Here is an 18,247-nt window from a genome sequence, read left to right as displayed (position 1 = left end):
CCGAGTATGTTCGCACCGTCCAGCTACAACATCCATGTGATTTTGGTATCAGAACAAGAATTTCAAGAAGTCAAGATTTTTCATTGTTGTCAACGAAGCCAAGTAAATCAGTACATGTCAATATCAATTTAATGGTATAATATATTTAAAAAAAAAATCAATGAGATTTTGATAGATCTTTAATTCGAATGCAACACGACGAATAGGACGTCTTTGGAAATTCCGGCTCATGAATCCTTCCACTCTAACGTTCATGTCCTCTCTCTTCCACCGTCCATTTTTCCTTTTCTTTTTGGTACTTTTCATAATTAGTTTTGTTAATACGCTGAAGTTTTGAAAGTATATAGCTTCATCTAATTACACTTGTTACTCTACTTCATAATCAACATTCGTCTTTAATTGGAGTAATTTTTTCAATACGTATAGGTGAAGAAGTAAAGACAGTAAATTAAAGAAATGGAAACAGGGGTAAGTGGTGACACTATAAATCGATTGAGACCTAGCAAATTAATAAACCTCAAAAATTTGTGAACCATGTGTTTTCGAACACAAACAAATGCTAAAGACAAATGTGAGACTTAATGAGTTTTGCCACATTTTGAAAGATCCTTTCGGCCTCTTTGCTTCATTATCCCTTCCTCTTTCTCAATCATCATTTGCTTCATATGCCATGATAATAATTCTTTTGGATTAAGCTTAAGTAGATCTCTTAAAGCTTCACTTGTCAATAGGCAAAAATCTTCTGTATTTAGTCAATGGAAGACCCATGAGAGTTTTAACCACACGTATAGAAAATAGAGAATATGATAACTTCTCACTATAGGTATGCATGTAAAACCATGACGTCAATGATATAACTATGACATACTTCACATCCCACAATGAGAAAACTAATCTGCCACAAATATATTATGGTTTTTGGTTAACAACAGCAATTATACGAGCTTGAATGTTTTCTATTTGTATTGTTGTATTCTTTGTTACAGTTGGTAATTGTATCAATCGATATACATGAAGTCACTTTTTGTTTTTATTTAAGTGTTTTTTTCTTCACATTTTGCTTATGTTTTGCTTATATTTTGCTTATTTTATTTTATAATTAAAGAGTTTATGTATATGAACGCCAAATATATTACTCCGCCTAATTCCAGCAGTGGGATTGAGAATGCTAATATCAAACCCCCTAAAAATATGTTAAAGATGGTCTCAATTATCGTGGACGCATCGTCCATGTCACTCAGCGACAAGAGAAGGGACCTCTCTCGTTTGTACACAACATATAAAAATCCATCAGAGTATCTAAATAGCTTGTGGAGAACTCTAACGATGATTCCAACTACAACTGCACTAACAAGTCTGTCACCTATTACCATTAGTAGAAACACCTCGGACTTCAACAAAGACATTCCCAAAACTAGCTTACTGCGCAAGGAACAAATTGAAATGGTTATGATTATCACAGCAGTGACTGCAACCATAAGAAACCATTCAATAAACTTCCAATAAACAAAGAATTTTTTTTCTTCTCCATCGTTGAATATGTTTTCATCCAACGGTTCTCTTGAAATCCAAGAAAACAATCTCATTCTTTCTATTCGGTACAAATGGAAGTTTTCCCGATAAACGGGAACGATTCCTCAATGTTAAAAAGCTAAATTGTCCTTCAGTTTGATTTCCAGTTGTAGCATTCTCAATATCCATCACTGTTGTCCAATACTATTCCAATTCAACTATTCGAAGAAGAAGTTTTCTAACCTAAGTGGAGGGAGGGGTTTGATGTTCCAAGAAGTAAAGTGTGTACCTTAATTTTTCTCTTATCTTGCACTGAGCCTGAGATTGCTTTGCACCAAGCAATCTGTTTTCCAATTTTCTTTCTTCTTTGCTTTGTTTTCTTTTCTTTTCTTTGTTGTAAACGTTTCGTACTGTGCATTCCAAGTTCTTTTTTTTTTTGTAGGCTTCCAAGTTCTTTTTTGTAGGCAACCAAGTTTTATTTGATTGCTTAGCTACTATTTCTTTTTCTGGTAACTGTGAGTAACTACTTCTCTTAAATGCAAATTTTCAAATGTTCGCTTATGAGATACCATTTTCATAGCGCTTACTATTTAAAGAAATTTTCACCTTAGTGATGAATTTTCTCTTCACCAGTTGGCAAAGTCAAGTTAGACTCTCACCAATTAGCCATTAATATATTTTAGGACAAAATACCCTTATCAGTGAACTAAGTGTACAACAGACGTGTACCGACTAGTTTAATAATCAAGTTTGGGAAGATGTATGCAAGAGGGATTCAAGTGTGTTTGCTTCAAGGCAAGATCAAAATCAAGGATAGATAAAATATATTTATGATTCGGTTTAAGAAAAGTTTACATTCATATGTATAAGTTTTTTTTTCTTTCTTAACCAGGCATCGTGGTCTGGTGGTAAAGGAACCTCGACTGAGGCGCCCGCCACCCGGGTTCGATTCCTGGCCACCAGGGAATTAACATGCGGACTTGCTCAGGCGCCTTAGACCACCAGTTTCAGGGGGCCCTTAAGTAGAGGCTCAAAAATCCCTGATCGCGGGTTTCGGCCCAATGGACTAGTCAGATCACTGTGTGGTCTGGACACTGAGTTATAAAAAAAAAAAAAAAAAAATTTCTTTCAATATAATTTGTTAGATTCAAAAAACGAGTTTTGCAGCATTTAAACTTGAGTAATGTCTTAATCTCAAATAGAAAATAATATTTATTATAGCGTAACTAACTAATAAATGAAATGTCTTGTTATGTTTATGTCTTAGATAGGCACTTTGAATATGAAGTTGAATTTGTTCAAAACTAGATCCATTTTGATAGAATGTGAAAAATAAATCAAATCAAAACTCGATCCATTTCTTTAAATGGGTAATTTACGGCCAGACCTTAAGATCATGTTTTATCTTTACCATTTGGCAAAATCATCCACATTTCCATGTTTTAGCCATAAAAGCATTTTCTAACTAAAAATATCTTTGCCAGCGTAATCGATGTACAATATCTGTGTACGAAATCAGTGAGACGTTTTAGTTAAGTACAATATCTAGTTGGTTAATTAAAAATTAATAATAATAACCAAACTGTATCTTTATATGATTTTTTTTTTCTTTTTATTTGCTGAAATTATTTACTACAGTATTTCTTTATTTATGAATTTAAATTTTTTTGAAAACTTTCTTATTAACAAATTTATTTTGCCCCTATATTACCAAACATATTTATTTTTTAGCATAATTTATATTTTTAAAAAAAAATATATAATAAAAATAAGAGTGTTTGTCTCTACAGCCTAACAGTTATTATCAATCGGGCCCTAATATTTTTTTTAAAAATGTTGATAGGCCCAAACTTAAATATATATATATATATTTTTTTTTTTGTCAAAAATGGCTTTGATTATATAAGATTATAAGATTCGGGTTTTAGCCCTTTTAAGTCGACGTTAAACGCGCGTTTCAGAGTTTTCCGGCAGGAGGAGCAAACTCGACGACATTAGCTTCTCCGAACACAATTTTCCTCCGGCTTTCATAAATTTCGGGGTTACATCGTCCTAATTCGTCTGATAGGTTGCCGAATTTGTGTTCTCCGGTCAAGTCAATGTCAGGAATCACATATCAAATATTGTTCCTCCTCCTTCTCGCCTCTGTCTCCTTGTCGCCGGTCAGGTGAGCGAGAAATTCTAGGGGTTCTATTGTTTTCCTTAGTATGAATAATCCGACCTTATCGGTTTGTCTGTGAACTCAATTGCAATGGATCTGAGAGTTGAGTTTCAATCCAATTGATAACTTCTCTCTCGCTCTGAATCTAAATTAATACTTCCCGGATGAATCTTGTAGTTGCTTGCCTTCCAATTTTTTTCACCGATTAGGGTTTATTGATAAAACTGTTAGGTGTTTAGGTTATGGAGCAAGTAGTGAAGAGAGAACATTGGCTATGATAAAGCCAGATGGAGTCTCTGGTAACTATACTGAAGAAATCAAAACGATCGTCGTTGAGGCTGGTTTCAATATCGTCAAGGAGATGCTTACTCAGCTGGACAAGGAGACAGCTTCTGCGTTTTACGAGGAGCACTCATCGAGGAGCTTTTTTCCTCATCTTGTTACATACATGACGAGGTTGGTAAGTTCTGTTTAGTGTGCTTGCCATAATTCTTCCGCAATCTCTGCTATGTCTGCATTTGCTAATGTGTGTAAACTGTATCTTTGAAACAAGTGGTCCGGTGTTGGTGATGGTATTGGAGAAGCGAAATGCAGTTTCTGATTGGCGTGATTTAATCGGTCCAACAGATGCGGAAAAGGCTAAGATATCTCACCCTCACAGGTTCGATTTGTTGCCAAACACAATTCTTGACTTTGCAAACTCAAATGTGAGGGCTAAGATGAATATAGTCGTAAGCTGTATTACTTGAAATCGTTCTCTGACTTGTTATGAATCATTAGGTTGTTCTTTGATCCTATTTACTTATAATATGGCCTTCTCTTGTTTCTGTAGCATCAGAGCATTATGTGGTAAGAACTCACAGAAGAACTGTGTGCACGGCTCGGATTCAACATCGTCAGCTGAAAGAGAGATAAAGTTTTTCTTCAAGGATGTAGTTTCAGGTTTATTTTCTTCACCCCCTATATTACTTCTTAAACTCTTACCTCTTTCCTCGATTCAAGTATTATCTGTTATGACTTATGATCACTGACCAACCAAACCCCATTGTAATGGCAGGTGACATTGCTACACAACAACATGACGAACTATAAGAAACACCAATACAGCTTCTTTATCCATGGTGTCTTGTTGTAATCTTGTAACTGTTGGTTTTATCTTATCTATAATCAATTAATCAGATACATTGTTTCATATAGCTTGATAGTATTGATTTGGATCGACCTTTTTGTGGTTTGCTACTATGTTAAGACTATCATATCACAAAAATTTCAATCATTGACACATCAGAAAATGTACTTTAGATAGAGCCGAAGCTTTATGCATTGATTTTTGTTTTTCTTTACTTTTAGTTTTGCATAACTCAGGCCTAGCCCAAGTAAGTGGGGAATATGTGAAAAGGCCTATTAGATTAGTAGTTTATGGGTCATATTCCTGAATTTTTTTGCAAGAACTAAAAAATAAATAAATTATTGAAAAGAAAAGAAAAAACGTAGAAGGAAAACTTTCCCGAAGTAGAAAGCTTTCCGAATATAGGAATCTTATTAAGTGACTGAAACGATTCAAAGCACAAAAAGGCCTCGTCTCGGTCACCAACAATACTCACGTGATTTCTTCTTCTTCTTCTTCTACCGTCTTTCTTCGTTTCTAGTGAATTTGTGATCTCGAGGTTTTCCTCTCTTTCCCTCGCTCTTTAATAATAAACTAAAACTTTTTTCTGTGATTGACGACCAGAGTGACGAGTAGGAATTGGCTGATACGTTACCGGTTCGGTATTCATCATTGGAAGATTTAGTGTCCAAACCAGTTAAGCTGATAAGCGTTGAGCTGAAACAGTGTAATTTGAAAATCAACCCAAAAACCAAACTGAAGAGTTTTTAAACTTACTCTCACTAATTCTGAGACATGTTACATGTAGATGGTGCGGTTTGTTAAGTATATGGACTCGGCTTTTAATAAATAGGAGGTCAGGAACCCTTAGCCAGAAACAACAATAATTTAGACCGGTTTATATCAGTACTAATGTACAATGACCAAATGAATCAAGACACTATACGAGACATACATACATTCAACAAAAACCAACAAATACTAATACTGTAGGTATAAATGTATAATCTACATCCAAACCGGATTAGACTTCCCTACTAATAAAGTAGTAAATATATTTAGCTTCGAGTTACGTTAATGTTAAAGTTAACACAGTTAGAAATAATAAGAAAACTCCTATGTATATATGACCTCAAAAATATCATAAATTAATAATTCCTATAAATTTATACAAATATTACTATGATAAAAAAAAATCATTAAATATAGTGATGTTTCCTTTTTTTTTTTTGTAATTTTGATTGCATTATACACATTTTAAGTTATTATGTAAACAATTATAGACACTACAATTATTTTATAAGTCTTTTATCGGTTCCAATCATAATCTAACTTTATAGTCAATGATCACAGTTTCTTTTAAACTCTAAACATAAGTATCATTTTCATTTGGATAGTGTAAAAAGAGGCTATTAATATCTATTGTCCTGCGATAATGGAGATCACTAATTAATAATTATTACTTCAAACTGAAAATGTCATCTTCACAAGTGTATTCATCTAAATTCTTTAACATTGCATCACGAAAATAATGTTGTAGTATCGAATTCAGTTTGCTATTGTCGTTTCATTTGAAACGGAGAATGCAAAATGATAGCATCAACTCATGGTTGTCAAAATAGCTCAAAATTCATGGATCAACTCAACTCAACTCAACCCATAACCCTAATGAGTTGAAAATTTTGACTCCAATGAGTTTATGGGTCAAATGAGTTATTAAGTCAATTGGTTTAATGAGTAAAATGAGTTGGGTTATAATGGTTAATGGTTTACCCAATTAACCCATCAAGTTTTATAAATTGAATTAAACCAACTAAAATCTTTAAACCAATGTCAATCTAAGTTTAACCAACACATCTAAACCAATTTAATAAAATCATTTTTTTCCAAATTTCTTAAATATACAAGCGATGAAATTGAGAAAAAGTATACTCGTAATTTTTCCACCAAAAAACATAAACCCGTAATTTTCCCGCCAAAAACGTAAACCCATGATTTTTCCGCCAAAAACGTAAACCCGTGATATTCCCGCCAAAAACGTAAACCCGTAATTTTTCCGCCAAAAACGTAAACCCGTAATTTTCCCGCAAAAAACATAAACCCATGATTTTTCCGCCAAAACGTAAATCCGTAATTTTCCCACCAAAAAACGTAAACCCGTGATTTTCTCGCAGAAACGTAAACACGTAATTTTCCGGCCAAAAAAACGTAAACCCGTGATTTTCTCGCCAAAAACGTAAATCTGTAATTTTCCCGCCAAAAACGTAAACCCGTGATTTTCCCGCCAAAAACATAAACCCATGATTTTCCCGCCAAAACGTAAACCTGTAATTTTCCCGCCAAAAAAGTAAACCCGTGATTTTTCTGCAGAAACGTAAACCCGTAATTTTTCCGCAAAAAAACGTAAACCCGTGATTTTCCCGCCAAAACATAAACCTGTAATTTTCCCGCCAAAAACGTAAACCCGTGATTTTCCCGCCAAAAACGTAAGCCCGGTAATTTTCCCGCCAAAAACGTAAACCCGTGATTTTTCTGCAGAAACGTAAACCCGTAATTTTTCCGCAAAAAAACGTAAACCCGTGATTTTCCCGCCAAAACGTAAACCTGTAATTTTCCCGCCAAAAACGTAAACCCGTGATTTTCCCGCCAAAACGTAAACCTGTAATTTTCCCGCCAAAAACGTAAACCCGTGATTTTCCCGCCAAAAACGTAAGCCCGGTAATTTTCCCGCCAAAAACGTAAACCCGTGATTTTCCCGCCAAAAACATAAACCTGTAATTTTCCCGTCAAAAACGTAAACCCGTGATTTTCCCGCCAAAAACGTAAACCCATAATTTTCCCGCCGAAAACATAAACCTATAAAAATTAGAATCCGTAAATATTCTAAGTTTGATGATAATGAATTAATAATTATTAATAATTATAATTATTTATTATTGTTTTATAATAATTATTAATTAAATTATTACGTAAATTGGTTAAACCGTTTAACAACTCAACCCATCAAATTAAATGAGTTATGGGTTGACGCAACTCATTTTATTAAATGGGTTGGGTCAACCTATAACTCATTTAATCATAAACTCATTTGATTATGAGTTAAGTTGAGTTGGGCTACCTATTTTGACACCCCTATATTAACTAATAGGTTTAGATTTCAAACTCGTATTCTTTTAAAAGATTTAAGTAACGATTTAAAAAGAACCTCGCCATCAACTAAATAGGTTTTACAGTAATACGCTGGTTCGGTTTAACAACATGGTTTCTGTTTAATTCGAAGGATCTTAATCTATTATTTATTACGTGTGGGCACTTAACTAATTAAGATATAAGTCAATTCTGACGAATTGCGTGACGATTGAGCACCTATTAACAACATAATAAATTTTATTTTATATATATTTCCAGCCACCTAAAAGAAATACATATGCTTCTAAAATGGAGTAAAATTAAAGAATTTAGATGCTTAACACGTGTACTGTTTGAAAATCACAAAGACAACTTAAGAACTCCCTAGATTTTGTGTTAAATGACAATTCACAAGAGTTTAGGCAACGTCTTAAGTCTATGAACCACATATTAATCACTGTTTAAAGTGGTCCCTAATCCTAATTCTTGTCCCAATGTCCCCACTTATTCTTAATTAACTACACTTTTAATCAATTCTGTGTGCGTGTCAGTGTTTTGTCGCTAGAAACATTCGGATTTATGTGTAACTTTACATTTAGTTAGTCTCGATCTTGTTAAAGATACTTGTAAGTAATTATCAAATGGTTTAAGATAGTGATCAGAAAGAAAAAAGAGGAGAAGGTGGGAGAGCAAGTTGGAGTAAATGACAAAGTTTCATGGAGACCAAGAAAATGTTTGCTATCCAATGATGTCACTTCATTCGGTAACATGAAATTCTATTGGTAAGTGATGATCATTTTATATTTTATTTTACTTACACATCTTGTACTTGTAAGCAAGTTGACCGATCCATAGAGGTGGGATGAATTTTTTACTATGGATATTGCGAAGATGTATTATCTATTAATTGATTACAAAAATGAAACACTAAAATTAATATCTGGAATCAGAATCCACTAGATCCGAATATATATATATATATGTTCGCAGAAAACTGAAAGTATTTCGATGCTAAACTAAATGAGAGTTTTCAAATACATAAAATTTTATGTTAACGAAAAATGATCTACTGTATATCGTTCATGAGTATAATGAGACAACTACGTTTATATATAAGATTATTTCACGAGACAACTCCGTTTAAACATATCGTCATGTATTCAATCAATATATCAATTTAAACACACATTTTTGCTTACTACAAATAATAATATCTTTTCTTAAAAATACATTTTGAATGCGATTTCGCTACTAAACAACCCCTTTTGAAACCATAAGAAAATGTGCTTCTTAACCATTGACTATCAAAATGTAAAATCCGGAACTCCTTAAAACTAAGAGAATCTGAATCTCTTGGATTTGTTACGTTATTTGATAGTGATACTTGTCTAATAAATTTTAACAAAAAAAAAGATACTTGTCTACTAAATAGATACTAGATATATATCATATACACTAATTTTTTTTAAAAAATGTTTTTTAAACTTTTATACTCGCATCTAAAATATGGTAATGGCCTTTAAAAGTCAACCCGACCTATTTGGACCGACAGAAGATTGCCAAAATAGCCTCTGTTCTCAGACACGTGTACATATTATTCCTCTGCCATTTACGTGTGTATGACATGGCGATCTTTGGTTGGATATTGTACGTGATTTGGAGTGGTGTAGGTTGGCCCACAACGTTTTCTTCATAAACGAAAAAGCGTTCAGTGGTTTAGTTTTTTTACTCTTATTTATAAAATTTCACTTTCCATCTGTCTACTGTCTACTTCTCAACTCTTTTTTCAGTACGTAAAAATGTATACTTTAATACGTTTAAATATACACTTAGATCTCATAGTCTAGATAATCGAGAGTAGAAAAAGAACTCAAGAATTCGAGAGTTTTAAAAAAACTCAATAGCTTTTGTTTTTACGTTGGGTTTTCAAACTTCATGCAAGTTTGAGTGGCGATTAGCTAAGCAATGGATATTAGTCAATAGTTTGTATTTTTTTTTTGATGTAAGTTACAAGATTGAAAAACTATTTGCCCTAATATATAAGGGTTAAAGACTTAAGGGGACATCGACACGAGATCTTTTCGTGGATTTTCCTTATTTTTTTCGTTCTTTCTTTCTGACTCTTTTCCTTTGGATTTTCTATTCATTCTTTGAAAAGAACATAGCTTCTATATTAATTTTCCAATTTTAATAATTTTTCCCATATTCTATAAGACTATAGTGGATACATAATTGGCGAGCAATAATACATTGCATAGTCGATCTTCCTAAACTTGGATTTAACCGGCTTGTCTATACTCTACTATCTTTGACGTTTAGTTTGTATCATTGTATGTTATGAGTTATGACACTGAATTGACATAAATGTTATCCGTCTAGGTTAAATGCATTCTCCAAAACCAATATTACACAATGTTACAGAATAATTATTCTCCAACTTTCTCGATTACAGATTAAGAAGAGACTAAAGCCTTATAAATATAAGAATTTTGGATTAGAATCAGATAACACAATTTCATTTATTCAATCGACAATAAATTGAGTTACTAATTAATATCTGACCGAACAAAATAAAAGTGAAAAAAAGAAAGAGAAGAGCAAACGAAAAAAGGAATGTGAATACTAGTCCCAACAAGTTCATATTATATATGTAATTAACAAAATTCATGAGAACCCTCTCCGTGTCCGTGTGTCACCATAGTAACCATTGAATGTAATGAATTTCTAGGGATTCAACTAGTAAAAACAGATCAAACTTTAGTCTATATATCGTTGAGTTGGCTCCACTGTGTATGAGCCGAGATCAAAGCCGTGACGTTCTCTCCGATACATGGGTTAACAATTAATTAACTAAGTTTTTTGGGGCTTAAACTTTTAATGGTAATACAATTAATTTATGGGCCATAGAAGAATGTTGGTGGACTCGTTTGCTTACGTGGGGATGTGTGCATTAATGTGGGTTTGTGAGTTGTATAAAGAAGCAACTGTGAGATAACATCTGAACACAAACTTACAAGAACAGTTTAAAAGTTTTTTTCTTACTTAAAATTCTCTCTTTTAAGTAGTCAAAGTTTGGAACTTGAACACCATAAAATTCATCAATTTTACTCCAACTTGTCTAAAAATCTAATCTTTTTTGATCACTATAATAACCAATCTTGATTCATCAATAACTCGAGTTGAGAAATATATACATTGATCTCTCTGTTACAGTCAATTGTCAGAAAAAAAGAAACATGAAGGTTAGTTTTCTAATCCATTGTGTTTAGTTCGATCATTGACTTTTTTCTCAGATGATTTCTCAAGTGTTTTCTTCTGGCTTTTGTTTTCAGTTCTTCGGGTGGATGCAGAACAAGCTTAATGGGGATCATAACAGAACAAGCACTTCCTCTGCTTCTTCTCGTAAGTTTTTTTCTTACTTTCATAAAAACTTAACTTCAAGATTATATTGTCTACTAGGGATATGTGTAAACAATGCCCCGAGATTCTTGTCTCGTAGAATTTGCTTGTATTATATCTCGTTGTACCTTATTTTGACAAGATTCTTGTCTTTGATCTGAAATTATTTTGCTGTCTTGCATCTTGTCTTTTAGATCATGTGAAGCAAGAACCAAGAGAGGAGTTTAGCGACTGGCCTCACGCGCTGCTTGCTATTGGAACATTCGGTACAACAAGCAATAGTGTGAGCGAAAACGAGAGCAAGAATGTTCATGAAGAGATTGAAGCGGAGAAGAAGTGTACGGCACAATCCGAGCAAGAAGAAGAGCCTTCTTCCTCTGTCAATCTTGAGGATTTCACTCCTGAAGAGGTTGGAAAGTTGCAGAAAGAGTTGATGAAGCTCTTGTCAAGAACTAAGAAAAGGAAGTCTGATGTGAATAGAGAGCTCATGAAAAATCTTCCTTTAGATAGATTCTTGAACTGTCCATCGAGTTTAGAGGTGGATAGGCGAATCAGCAATGCGCTTAGCGCTGTTGTGGATTCGTCAGAGGAGAATAAGGAGGAAGATATGGAGCGAACGATTAACGTTATTCTAGGTAGATGCAAAGAGATATCAATAGAGAGTAAGAATAACAAGAAGAAGAGAGACATAAGCAAGAACTCTGTCTCATATCTTTTCAAGAAGATTTTTGTCTGCGCAGATGGGATTTCTACAGCCCCAAGCCCTAGCTTGAGAGACACGCTTCAAGAATCAAGAATGGAGAAGGTAAACTAGGAACGAATTTCAAATTCGTAGTGTAAATATCTTTTTTAATATCTACCTCTGATCAAATCAAATTACAGTTGTTGAAGATGATGCTCCATAAGAAGATTAATGCTCAAGCCTCCTCGAAACCAACATCATTGACAACAAAGAGATACTTGCAAGACAAGAAACAGCTCTCACTGAAGAGTGAGGAAGAAGAAACTAGCGAAAGAAGAAGTAGTAGCGATGGATATAAATGGGTCAAAACAGATTCTGATTGTGAGTTTTCATCAGATCCTCATTATTTTTTTAGTAAAACTCAAAAACAAACGACTGATTCTATTTTCTTTTGATTACAGTCATAGTTCTCGAGATATGATCCAACCTTCATCATTCAAGCTCTTGCAAAATCTTCTTCCAAGTATAGGTAATTAAGACACAACGATAAAATCTCTTAAGTTACAATGTTTTTCTTTCATGAACTCATGCAAGATACTCTTTCATTTAATGCAGATTCAAAATCTTCTCGAGAAAATTTAAAGAAGTAATGAATGAGTCTCCCATTTCAGAGGAATTTTTTTGGTGCATCTGCAAATTAAGCCCTGGACGTTTCAGAATGTTTTTAACTTCTTTTTTTGCATGATTTGATCTGTGGGCATTTGTGTCCATAGAACCAAACATGTTCTTGAAATTGCGTACATGTGTAGATATGTATATGAGATGTCAGAGTGATATACATACATACCTGTGTGCGTGTGATTTGTGTAATTTTAAGGTGGATAACCTCAGCTTATAAAGATTCAATCATTCTTCTTTGTTACATTATTTGTGCCTTTGGTTCACTTTTTATGTAGGAGTCAAGTCAACTCTTGAGATACTCCTCTCTCGTTTCTCCTTGATGTATTATCATATCTATAAAGACATTGGAATATAGCTTTTCCTAGCTTTGTTCAAAATTTGAAAAAATTGAACGTTTAACTTTAGTAAAAAGTGTATTTAAAATAGAGTTTATAAATTCGGTATTACACTATCAATTAATATATAAATTTTAAGAAGATAGATTATTCTTTTTCGTCAATTGGAAAAAAATTATTCGAAAACATAGAATATGATATAAATCTACGTCTATAAGATTGAAATTTAAGGTTAGTGCCTAACGAATGTCGAACATTTCAAAGGAATATTATTGTTTCTTGATTCTTCATTAGCTTTTTGAAATACGAAAGTTTTGCTTTCAAAATAATATGGATCTTCTCATTCAAAGGACGAAAACTGCCTTGATGATGATCTCTAAGACCGTAACTTAAAATATGGGTTGGTGTTGGCCCAAAATCAATGTTAAGTTCCCACCAAGCCCATGCCATATTCTCCAATAGAGTATTTAACTATTAATGATATAAATATTCTAACAGTAACAACATAAGACACAATTACAAGTTTAGTGATATATAGTGTTGGAATATAATTATAAATTCGAAAGAAGTGGATTATGTAATGAGAGGTTGAAACGGGTCAAATATTAGCGTAGAGCATCTGTGGCGTTTCGGTTCAATGTAAAGAAAATATCATTTTTGTTTTTATTATTAAAACCAAGACAAGAGTTATATAGTACTATATCACTTCATGATGATGTGAGTCTATGGTCGAAAATTTTGAGAAGCAAGTACCGTGTCGGTGATATTCATAACAGAGCGTGGATGGTGTCTAAAGGTACATGGTCTTCTACATGGCGAGAGTGGGGAGGAGACAATTCTACACATTTTACGGGACTGTCCGGCGATGGCGGGAATTTGGACCCGCTTGTTACCAGTACGGAGACTCTCTTCTTTCTTTTCGAAATCGCTGTTAGAATGGATCTATGCGAATTTAGGAGAGGAGATAGAGATTAATGGTTGTCCATGGGCGGTCACTTTTTCGCAGGCCATATGGTGGGGGTGGAAATGGCGTTACGGTAACATCTTTGGCGAGAACAAGAAGTGTCGGGATCGGGTTCGTTTTATTAAGGATCGTGCGTTGGATGTTTGGAAGGCGCATGTGCACAAAATGGGAGTGACGACGCGGACAGCTAGGGAGGAGAGATTGATTGCGTGGTCTCCGCCAAGGGTGGGTTGGTTTAAGCTCAATACTGATGGTGCTTCGCGTGGTAACCCGAGACTAGCTACAGCAGGTGGAGTAGTTCGAGACGGGGATGGAAATTGGTGTTATGGGTTTTCGTTGAATATTGGAATTTGTTCGGCTCCGCTTGCGGAACTATGGGGAGCATATTACGGTTTAAATATCGCTTGGGAGCGCGGTGTCACACAGTTGGAGATGGAGATTGATTCGGAGATGGTAGTGGGTTTTCTTCGGACAGGGATTGATGATTCGCATCCGCTGTCCTTCCTGGTGCGGTTGTGCCATGGCTTACTTTCAAAGGACTGGTCAGTCCGGATTTCGCATGTGTATAGAGAAGCTAATCGTCTCGCGGATGGGTTAGCTAACTATGCTTTTTTTTTACCGTTAGGTTTTCATTTGTTTAATTCTACTCCGGATATTGTTATGTCGATTGTTCACGATGATGTAGCGGGGTCTGCGTACCCCCGGAACGTTCAAGTGTAATTTTTTTAGTTTTTTCAGTTTTAATAAAAATGGGGGTTCGCCCCCCTCTTCTACAAAAAAAAATATCACTTTCAAAAGGACCCATTCGCTACCCAATTTTTCTAAACCCCAGAACGTTTTTTTTTTTTCCAAAACACAACAGCCACTTGGTCTTTGCAACAATGCAAGTAGTGTAGTGGCGTAGCTAGGGGTAACGAGTTACCAAACCGGTTTGACAATCTGGTTCGATCAATTGGCCGATCACTCGGTTTGCTCTAATCTTGCTTCATTTAGTCCCATCAACAACACTTATTAAACTAAGTCACATCTAAACTTTTTATATCTTTGGTATCATTTTCCCCGAACACGTTTTTTTGAACGAGTCGTAGTTTTGAAGCAACCAACGAACGTATTGATTATTATGGGCATCCGTGAAAGGGGCAGTTCGGTCAATTGATCCATCAATTTTATTTTTGACCAAACTGATTAGGTGATCTTAAGATTTTTCCTTTTTTCTTTCTATAGGAAAGTGGGAAAAACGCGATTCACACGATACTGTTGCTAGTGCGTCGTACAGATTGCGATACGTGTCACAATCTTGACGGTCTGTTCTATTTAAACCACGTGTTTTAATCAAAAAACTTCTGTCGGATCGTATCGGAGACTTTGAATTTTTATGGCACATGAAACTTCGTAGGGGTTTGATGGTAGGATCCCACATTGGTCCACTTACTATTCAATTCGCACCGCCGTTAAGTTTGTTAACTAACGTGAGGAACGTCGCGGTGATGTAAAAAAAGGCCATGAAAGTTGTTTCTATTACGATGATGCCATCACTGGAGTTGGTAATGTGCTCTTGTGGAAGGGCAAATTTTGTAAATACGATCAAATTTCGAGTCTTTTACGAATTTGTGACATACGCCGTTTAATAACGTTTGCCGTCGGTTCTGAAATCTTTATTCTTTTTCTCTTTTATCGTTACGCGTAAGGAAAACGTGCGGTAAATTCTAACCGAAAATATATATAAAAAAGTAGTCCAATTTTGAAATCTGGCCGTTGATGGTAGACAACTAAACTGTGCCAAACAAGAAACAAGAGGTGAACATATTTTTATGATAAGACAGGGCAATAAATTTGTTGTACCAACTCATAAAACAATAGATAAATTACTTGCACAATGATGGATTATTAACATTAATTTTCTTACTATTAATCATGGATGAAAATTCCTTTCTTCACACTAGATATAGTTCTTTAACTAGTTAAAAATGCATGCGATGGAATATTACTAAATATGATATAATCTCATGGCTTTATGTAAGATTTGTTTTTTGGTTTTTTTGGTTGTTGTTAATAAATTTATTATTGAGAAGTTTAATTCTATTTTGGTCACAATATATTGAAATATTTTTAAGAAACTAAAAAGTTCCTATTTATTTTTGTTTTCATTAATTTATGAGAGGCTATTAAAGTCACAGAAACTTATTGGGTGAATGAGTTTATAAACACATGAGCTATTGAGCTAGTAGCCTCTTGTACTCTTCCATTTTACGCGCAATCCACGCACCAACAAAAAGAAAAGAAAAGAAGAGATAAAGAATATCTTTAAAAAGTAAGTGTGGAGAATTCTTTCTTCTCAATAAACAACAACATGTCGTCGAGCAATGAAAATGCTAAGGCACAAGCGCCGGAGAAATCTGACTTTACCCGGAGATGTAGTTTGCTCAGCCGTTACTTGAAGGAGAAGGGTAGTTTCGGAAACATTGATCTTGGCTTATACCGAAAACCCGATTCCAGTCTCGCGTTGCCCGGAAAATTCGATCCACCAGGTACTTTTATTATCTCTTTCTTCTTTCATGGCCGCCACTTGGTAATAGTACTTTAAAAACTCAGTTCTGTTACTACTTGCTTTTGCCAGATTTACTACTTTTGTATTGTTTCTTCATTTGTAAGTCAGTTCCTTACTTCAGAAATAATTTCTCCTTGTAATTATGAAGACAAGTAACAAAAATAACGAATAAGTTGATATAGAAATTGATTGAGATGTGGTTAATAAAATTCCAAAGATATAAGATGCTATATCATTTTTCTAAAGTTATTATAGTTCACGAAAGTTTTTATTCTCTTTATGCAGGGAAACAAAATGCGATGCATAAGGCAGGGCATTCCAAAGGCGAACCCTCTACCTCATCAGGAGGCAAAGTCAAAGATGTTGCTGACCTCAGGTCTCTCCTTTTGTTCCTTGGGAATACTTGTTGTTTTTGGTTATTGGAGATTAGAGAAAAGGATAATCGGTTAATCCGGTTAAAATTGGTTTTGTTCTGAAATCTGTTTTTGGTTTGCAGTGAATCACAGCCAGGAAGTTCGCAGCTGACCATATTCTTCGGAGGGAAAGTTTTAGTATATAATGAGTTCCCCGTAGACAAAGCTAAAGAGATTATGGAAGTAGCAAAACAAGCCAAGCCTGTGACTGAGATTAACATTCAGACACCAATCAATGACGAAAACAACAACAACAAGAGCAGCATGGTTCTTCCTGATCTCAATGAGCCTACTGATAATAATCACCTAACAAAGGAACAACAACAGCAACAAGAACAAAATCAGATCGTGGAACGTATAGCACGTAGAGCTTCCCTCCATCGATTCTTTGCTAAACGGAAAGACAGGTATTTAACCTTATCATACTTTTTGAAACTTGTTTTAATGTTCCAAATTTCCAATCACTCTAGTTAGTTCAAAACTCAAAAGTTTAAGGATCCTCCCTCTGATATAAGTTCTCCTAAATTATCCTCAACAAGCCTCGTAATTTACGTTATTAATTTTTCTGTTGCAGAGCTGTGGCTAGGGCTCCGTACCAAGTTAACCAAAACGCAGGTCATCATCGTTATCCTCCCAAGCCAGAGATTGTAACCGGTCAACCACTAGAGGCAGGACAGTCGTCACAAAGACCGCCGGATAACGCCATTGGTCAAACCATGGCCCATATCAAATCAGACGGTGATAAAGATGATATTATGAAGATTGAAGAAGGCCAAAGTTCGAAAGATCTCGATCTAAGGCTATAGTAATATTTGCTAAATTTCTTGTAGGAACTGAGTTTTTAGATTAACGTTTCGATTTTTCTGACTTATCTAAGTGATTTTATTTTGCTTTGTACTACAGTATGTAATCTTATTCTAACTTGAATATTCATTCATAAACACAATAGACGATAGTAAAGTTATATTATAATTAGTTAACTACGTACAACACTTGGGAGTTAAATTACATAACGTTAAGCGAGAAATAGCAAATTAGACAAGAGGAAGAATATTTAGGAGTTGTGAATTGATCTGACTGCAATAACATGAAGAGGAATCTGACTGCAATCGTAATGCGGGTAAAGATGGTTGAAAGTGATCAGAGCTCCTTTCTAATTTATTTAGGGTGTAATTTATGAAAATGATTATTATTGGAGTGTATATCAAGTTTTCACTAAACTCAGGGGTGTTTATTGTAATTAGTTGTCAGGTTCAAGTTCATTGAAGGCGTGTCTGATTTGGACAGTGATTGGGCCTGAGCCATAAGTTTAACG

General features: G+C 34.5%; 3 protein-coding genes, 1 long non-coding RNA gene and 1 pseudogene across 11 annotated transcripts; 4 read left to right on the top strand and 1 right to left on the bottom strand.

Annotated features, from left to right (window-relative positions):
* Positions 1–3,396: 3,396 nt before the first annotated feature.
* Positions 3,397–4,982, top strand: AT1G17410 (Nucleoside diphosphate kinase family protein). Of its 3 annotated transcripts, none has more exons than NM_001198092.2 (5): positions 3,397–3,679; positions 3,913–4,129; positions 4,227–4,334; positions 4,506–4,615; positions 4,731–4,954. In NM_001198092.2, exons 2-5 carry the CDS (start codon positions 3,948–3,950, stop codon positions 4,763–4,765), a joined length of 435 nt encoding a protein of 144 aa, NP_001185021.1. In that variant the 5' UTR covers positions 3,397–3,679; positions 3,913–3,947; the 3' UTR covers positions 4,766–4,954. The 3 variants fall into 3 exon arrangements, with proteins under 3 accessions (NP_001185021.1, NP_001323378.1, NP_173184.2); NM_101602.4 differs by having other exon boundaries at positions 3,416–3,679; positions 3,905–4,129; positions 4,731–4,982; NM_001332304.1 differs by having other exon boundaries at positions 4,227–4,615; positions 4,731–4,952.
* A 5,503-nt stretch (positions 4,983–10,485) lies between these two features.
* AT1G05307 lies at positions 10,486–10,862 on the bottom strand. Its single transcript, NR_138874.1, has one exon. It is a non-coding gene; the product is annotated as an other RNA (long non-coding RNA).
* Positions 10,863–10,910: 48 nt separating this feature from the next.
* Positions 10,911–12,921, top strand: AT1G17400 (uncharacterized protein). Of its 3 annotated transcripts, NM_101601.4 has the most exons (6): positions 10,911–11,152; positions 11,243–11,312; positions 11,504–12,114; positions 12,192–12,372; positions 12,453–12,520; positions 12,607–12,921. In NM_101601.4, exons 1-5 carry the CDS (start codon positions 11,147–11,149, stop codon positions 12,470–12,472), a joined length of 888 nt encoding a protein of 295 aa, NP_173183.3. In that variant the 5' UTR covers positions 10,911–11,146; the 3' UTR covers positions 12,473–12,520; positions 12,607–12,921. The 3 variants fall into 3 exon arrangements, with proteins under 3 accessions (NP_173183.3, NP_001321754.1, NP_001321755.1); NM_001332302.1 differs by having other exon boundaries at positions 12,453–12,911; NM_001332303.1 differs by lacking the exons at positions 12,192–12,372; positions 12,453–12,520; positions 12,607–12,921 and having other exon boundaries at positions 11,504–12,143.
* An 819-nt stretch (positions 12,922–13,740) lies between these two features.
* On the top strand, positions 13,741–14,764 carry AT1G17390 (annotated as a pseudogene; the record flags this gene model as incomplete). The annotated part of the gene is made up of 1 exon: positions 13,741–14,764.
* A 1,116-nt stretch (positions 14,765–15,880) lies between these two features.
* On the top strand, positions 15,881–18,237 carry JAZ5 (jasmonate-zim-domain protein 5). 3 transcript variants are annotated; one of them, NM_101599.3, is made up of 4 exons: positions 15,881–16,499; positions 16,805–16,895; positions 17,016–17,339; positions 17,507–18,237. In NM_101599.3, the coding sequence occupies exons 1-4, from the start codon at positions 16,322–16,324 to the stop codon at positions 17,736–17,738; spliced, it is 825 nt and encodes a 274-aa protein (NP_564019.1). In that variant the 5' UTR covers positions 15,881–16,321; the 3' UTR covers positions 17,739–18,237. The 3 variants fall into 3 exon arrangements, with proteins under 3 accessions (NP_564019.1, NP_001320905.1, NP_001320904.1); NM_001332300.1 differs by having other exon boundaries at positions 15,881–16,895; NM_001332301.1 differs by having other exon boundaries at positions 16,137–16,499; positions 17,016–17,909.
* Positions 18,238–18,247: the final 10 nt, after the last annotated feature.

The sequence above is a fragment of the Arabidopsis thaliana genome (genome assembly GCF_000001735.4).
Source record: "Arabidopsis thaliana chromosome 1 sequence".
NCBI classification, from domain to species: Eukaryota; Viridiplantae; Streptophyta; class Magnoliopsida; order Brassicales; family Brassicaceae; genus Arabidopsis; species Arabidopsis thaliana.
Note: the sequence above shows the minus strand (reverse complement) of the source record. Positions and strands in the feature narration are given on the sequence as shown.

What these genes read in the sequence shown, in the direction of transcription:
- AT1G17410 (NM_101602.4), top strand. Translation starts at nt 3,612, where the DNA reads ATGTCAGGAATCACATATCAAATATTGTTCCTCCTCCTTCTCGCCTCT. An exon ending in GTCTCCTTGTCGCCGGTCAG is followed by an intron (nt 3,680 to 3,904) that starts GTGAGCGAGAAA and finishes TAAAACTGTTAG; the next exon opens with GTGTTTAGGTTATGGAGCAA. An exon ending in CTTGTTACATACATGACGAG is followed by an intron (nt 4,130 to 4,226) that starts GTTGGTAAGTTC and finishes CTTTGAAACAAG; the next exon opens with TGGTCCGGTGTTGGTGATGG.
- AT1G17400 (NM_101601.4), top strand. An exon ending in CACTTCCTCTGCTTCTTCTC is followed by an intron (nt 11,313 to 11,503) that starts GTAAGTTTTTTT and finishes CTTGTCTTTTAG; the next exon opens with ATCATGTGAAGCAAGAACCA. An exon ending in GGTCAAAACAGATTCTGATT is followed by an intron (nt 12,373 to 12,452) that starts GTGAGTTTTCAT and finishes TTTTGATTACAG; the next exon opens with TCATAGTTCTCGAGATATGA.
- JAZ5 (NM_101599.3), top strand. Translation starts at nt 16,322, where the DNA reads ATGTCGTCGAGCAATGAAAATGCTAAGGCACAAGCGCCGGAGAAATCT. An exon ending in CGGAAAATTCGATCCACCAG is followed by an intron (nt 16,500 to 16,804) that starts GTACTTTTATTA and finishes CTCTTTATGCAG; the next exon opens with GGAAACAAAATGCGATGCAT. An exon ending in AAAGATGTTGCTGACCTCAG is followed by an intron (nt 16,896 to 17,015) that starts GTCTCTCCTTTT and finishes TTTGGTTTGCAG; the next exon opens with TGAATCACAGCCAGGAAGTT.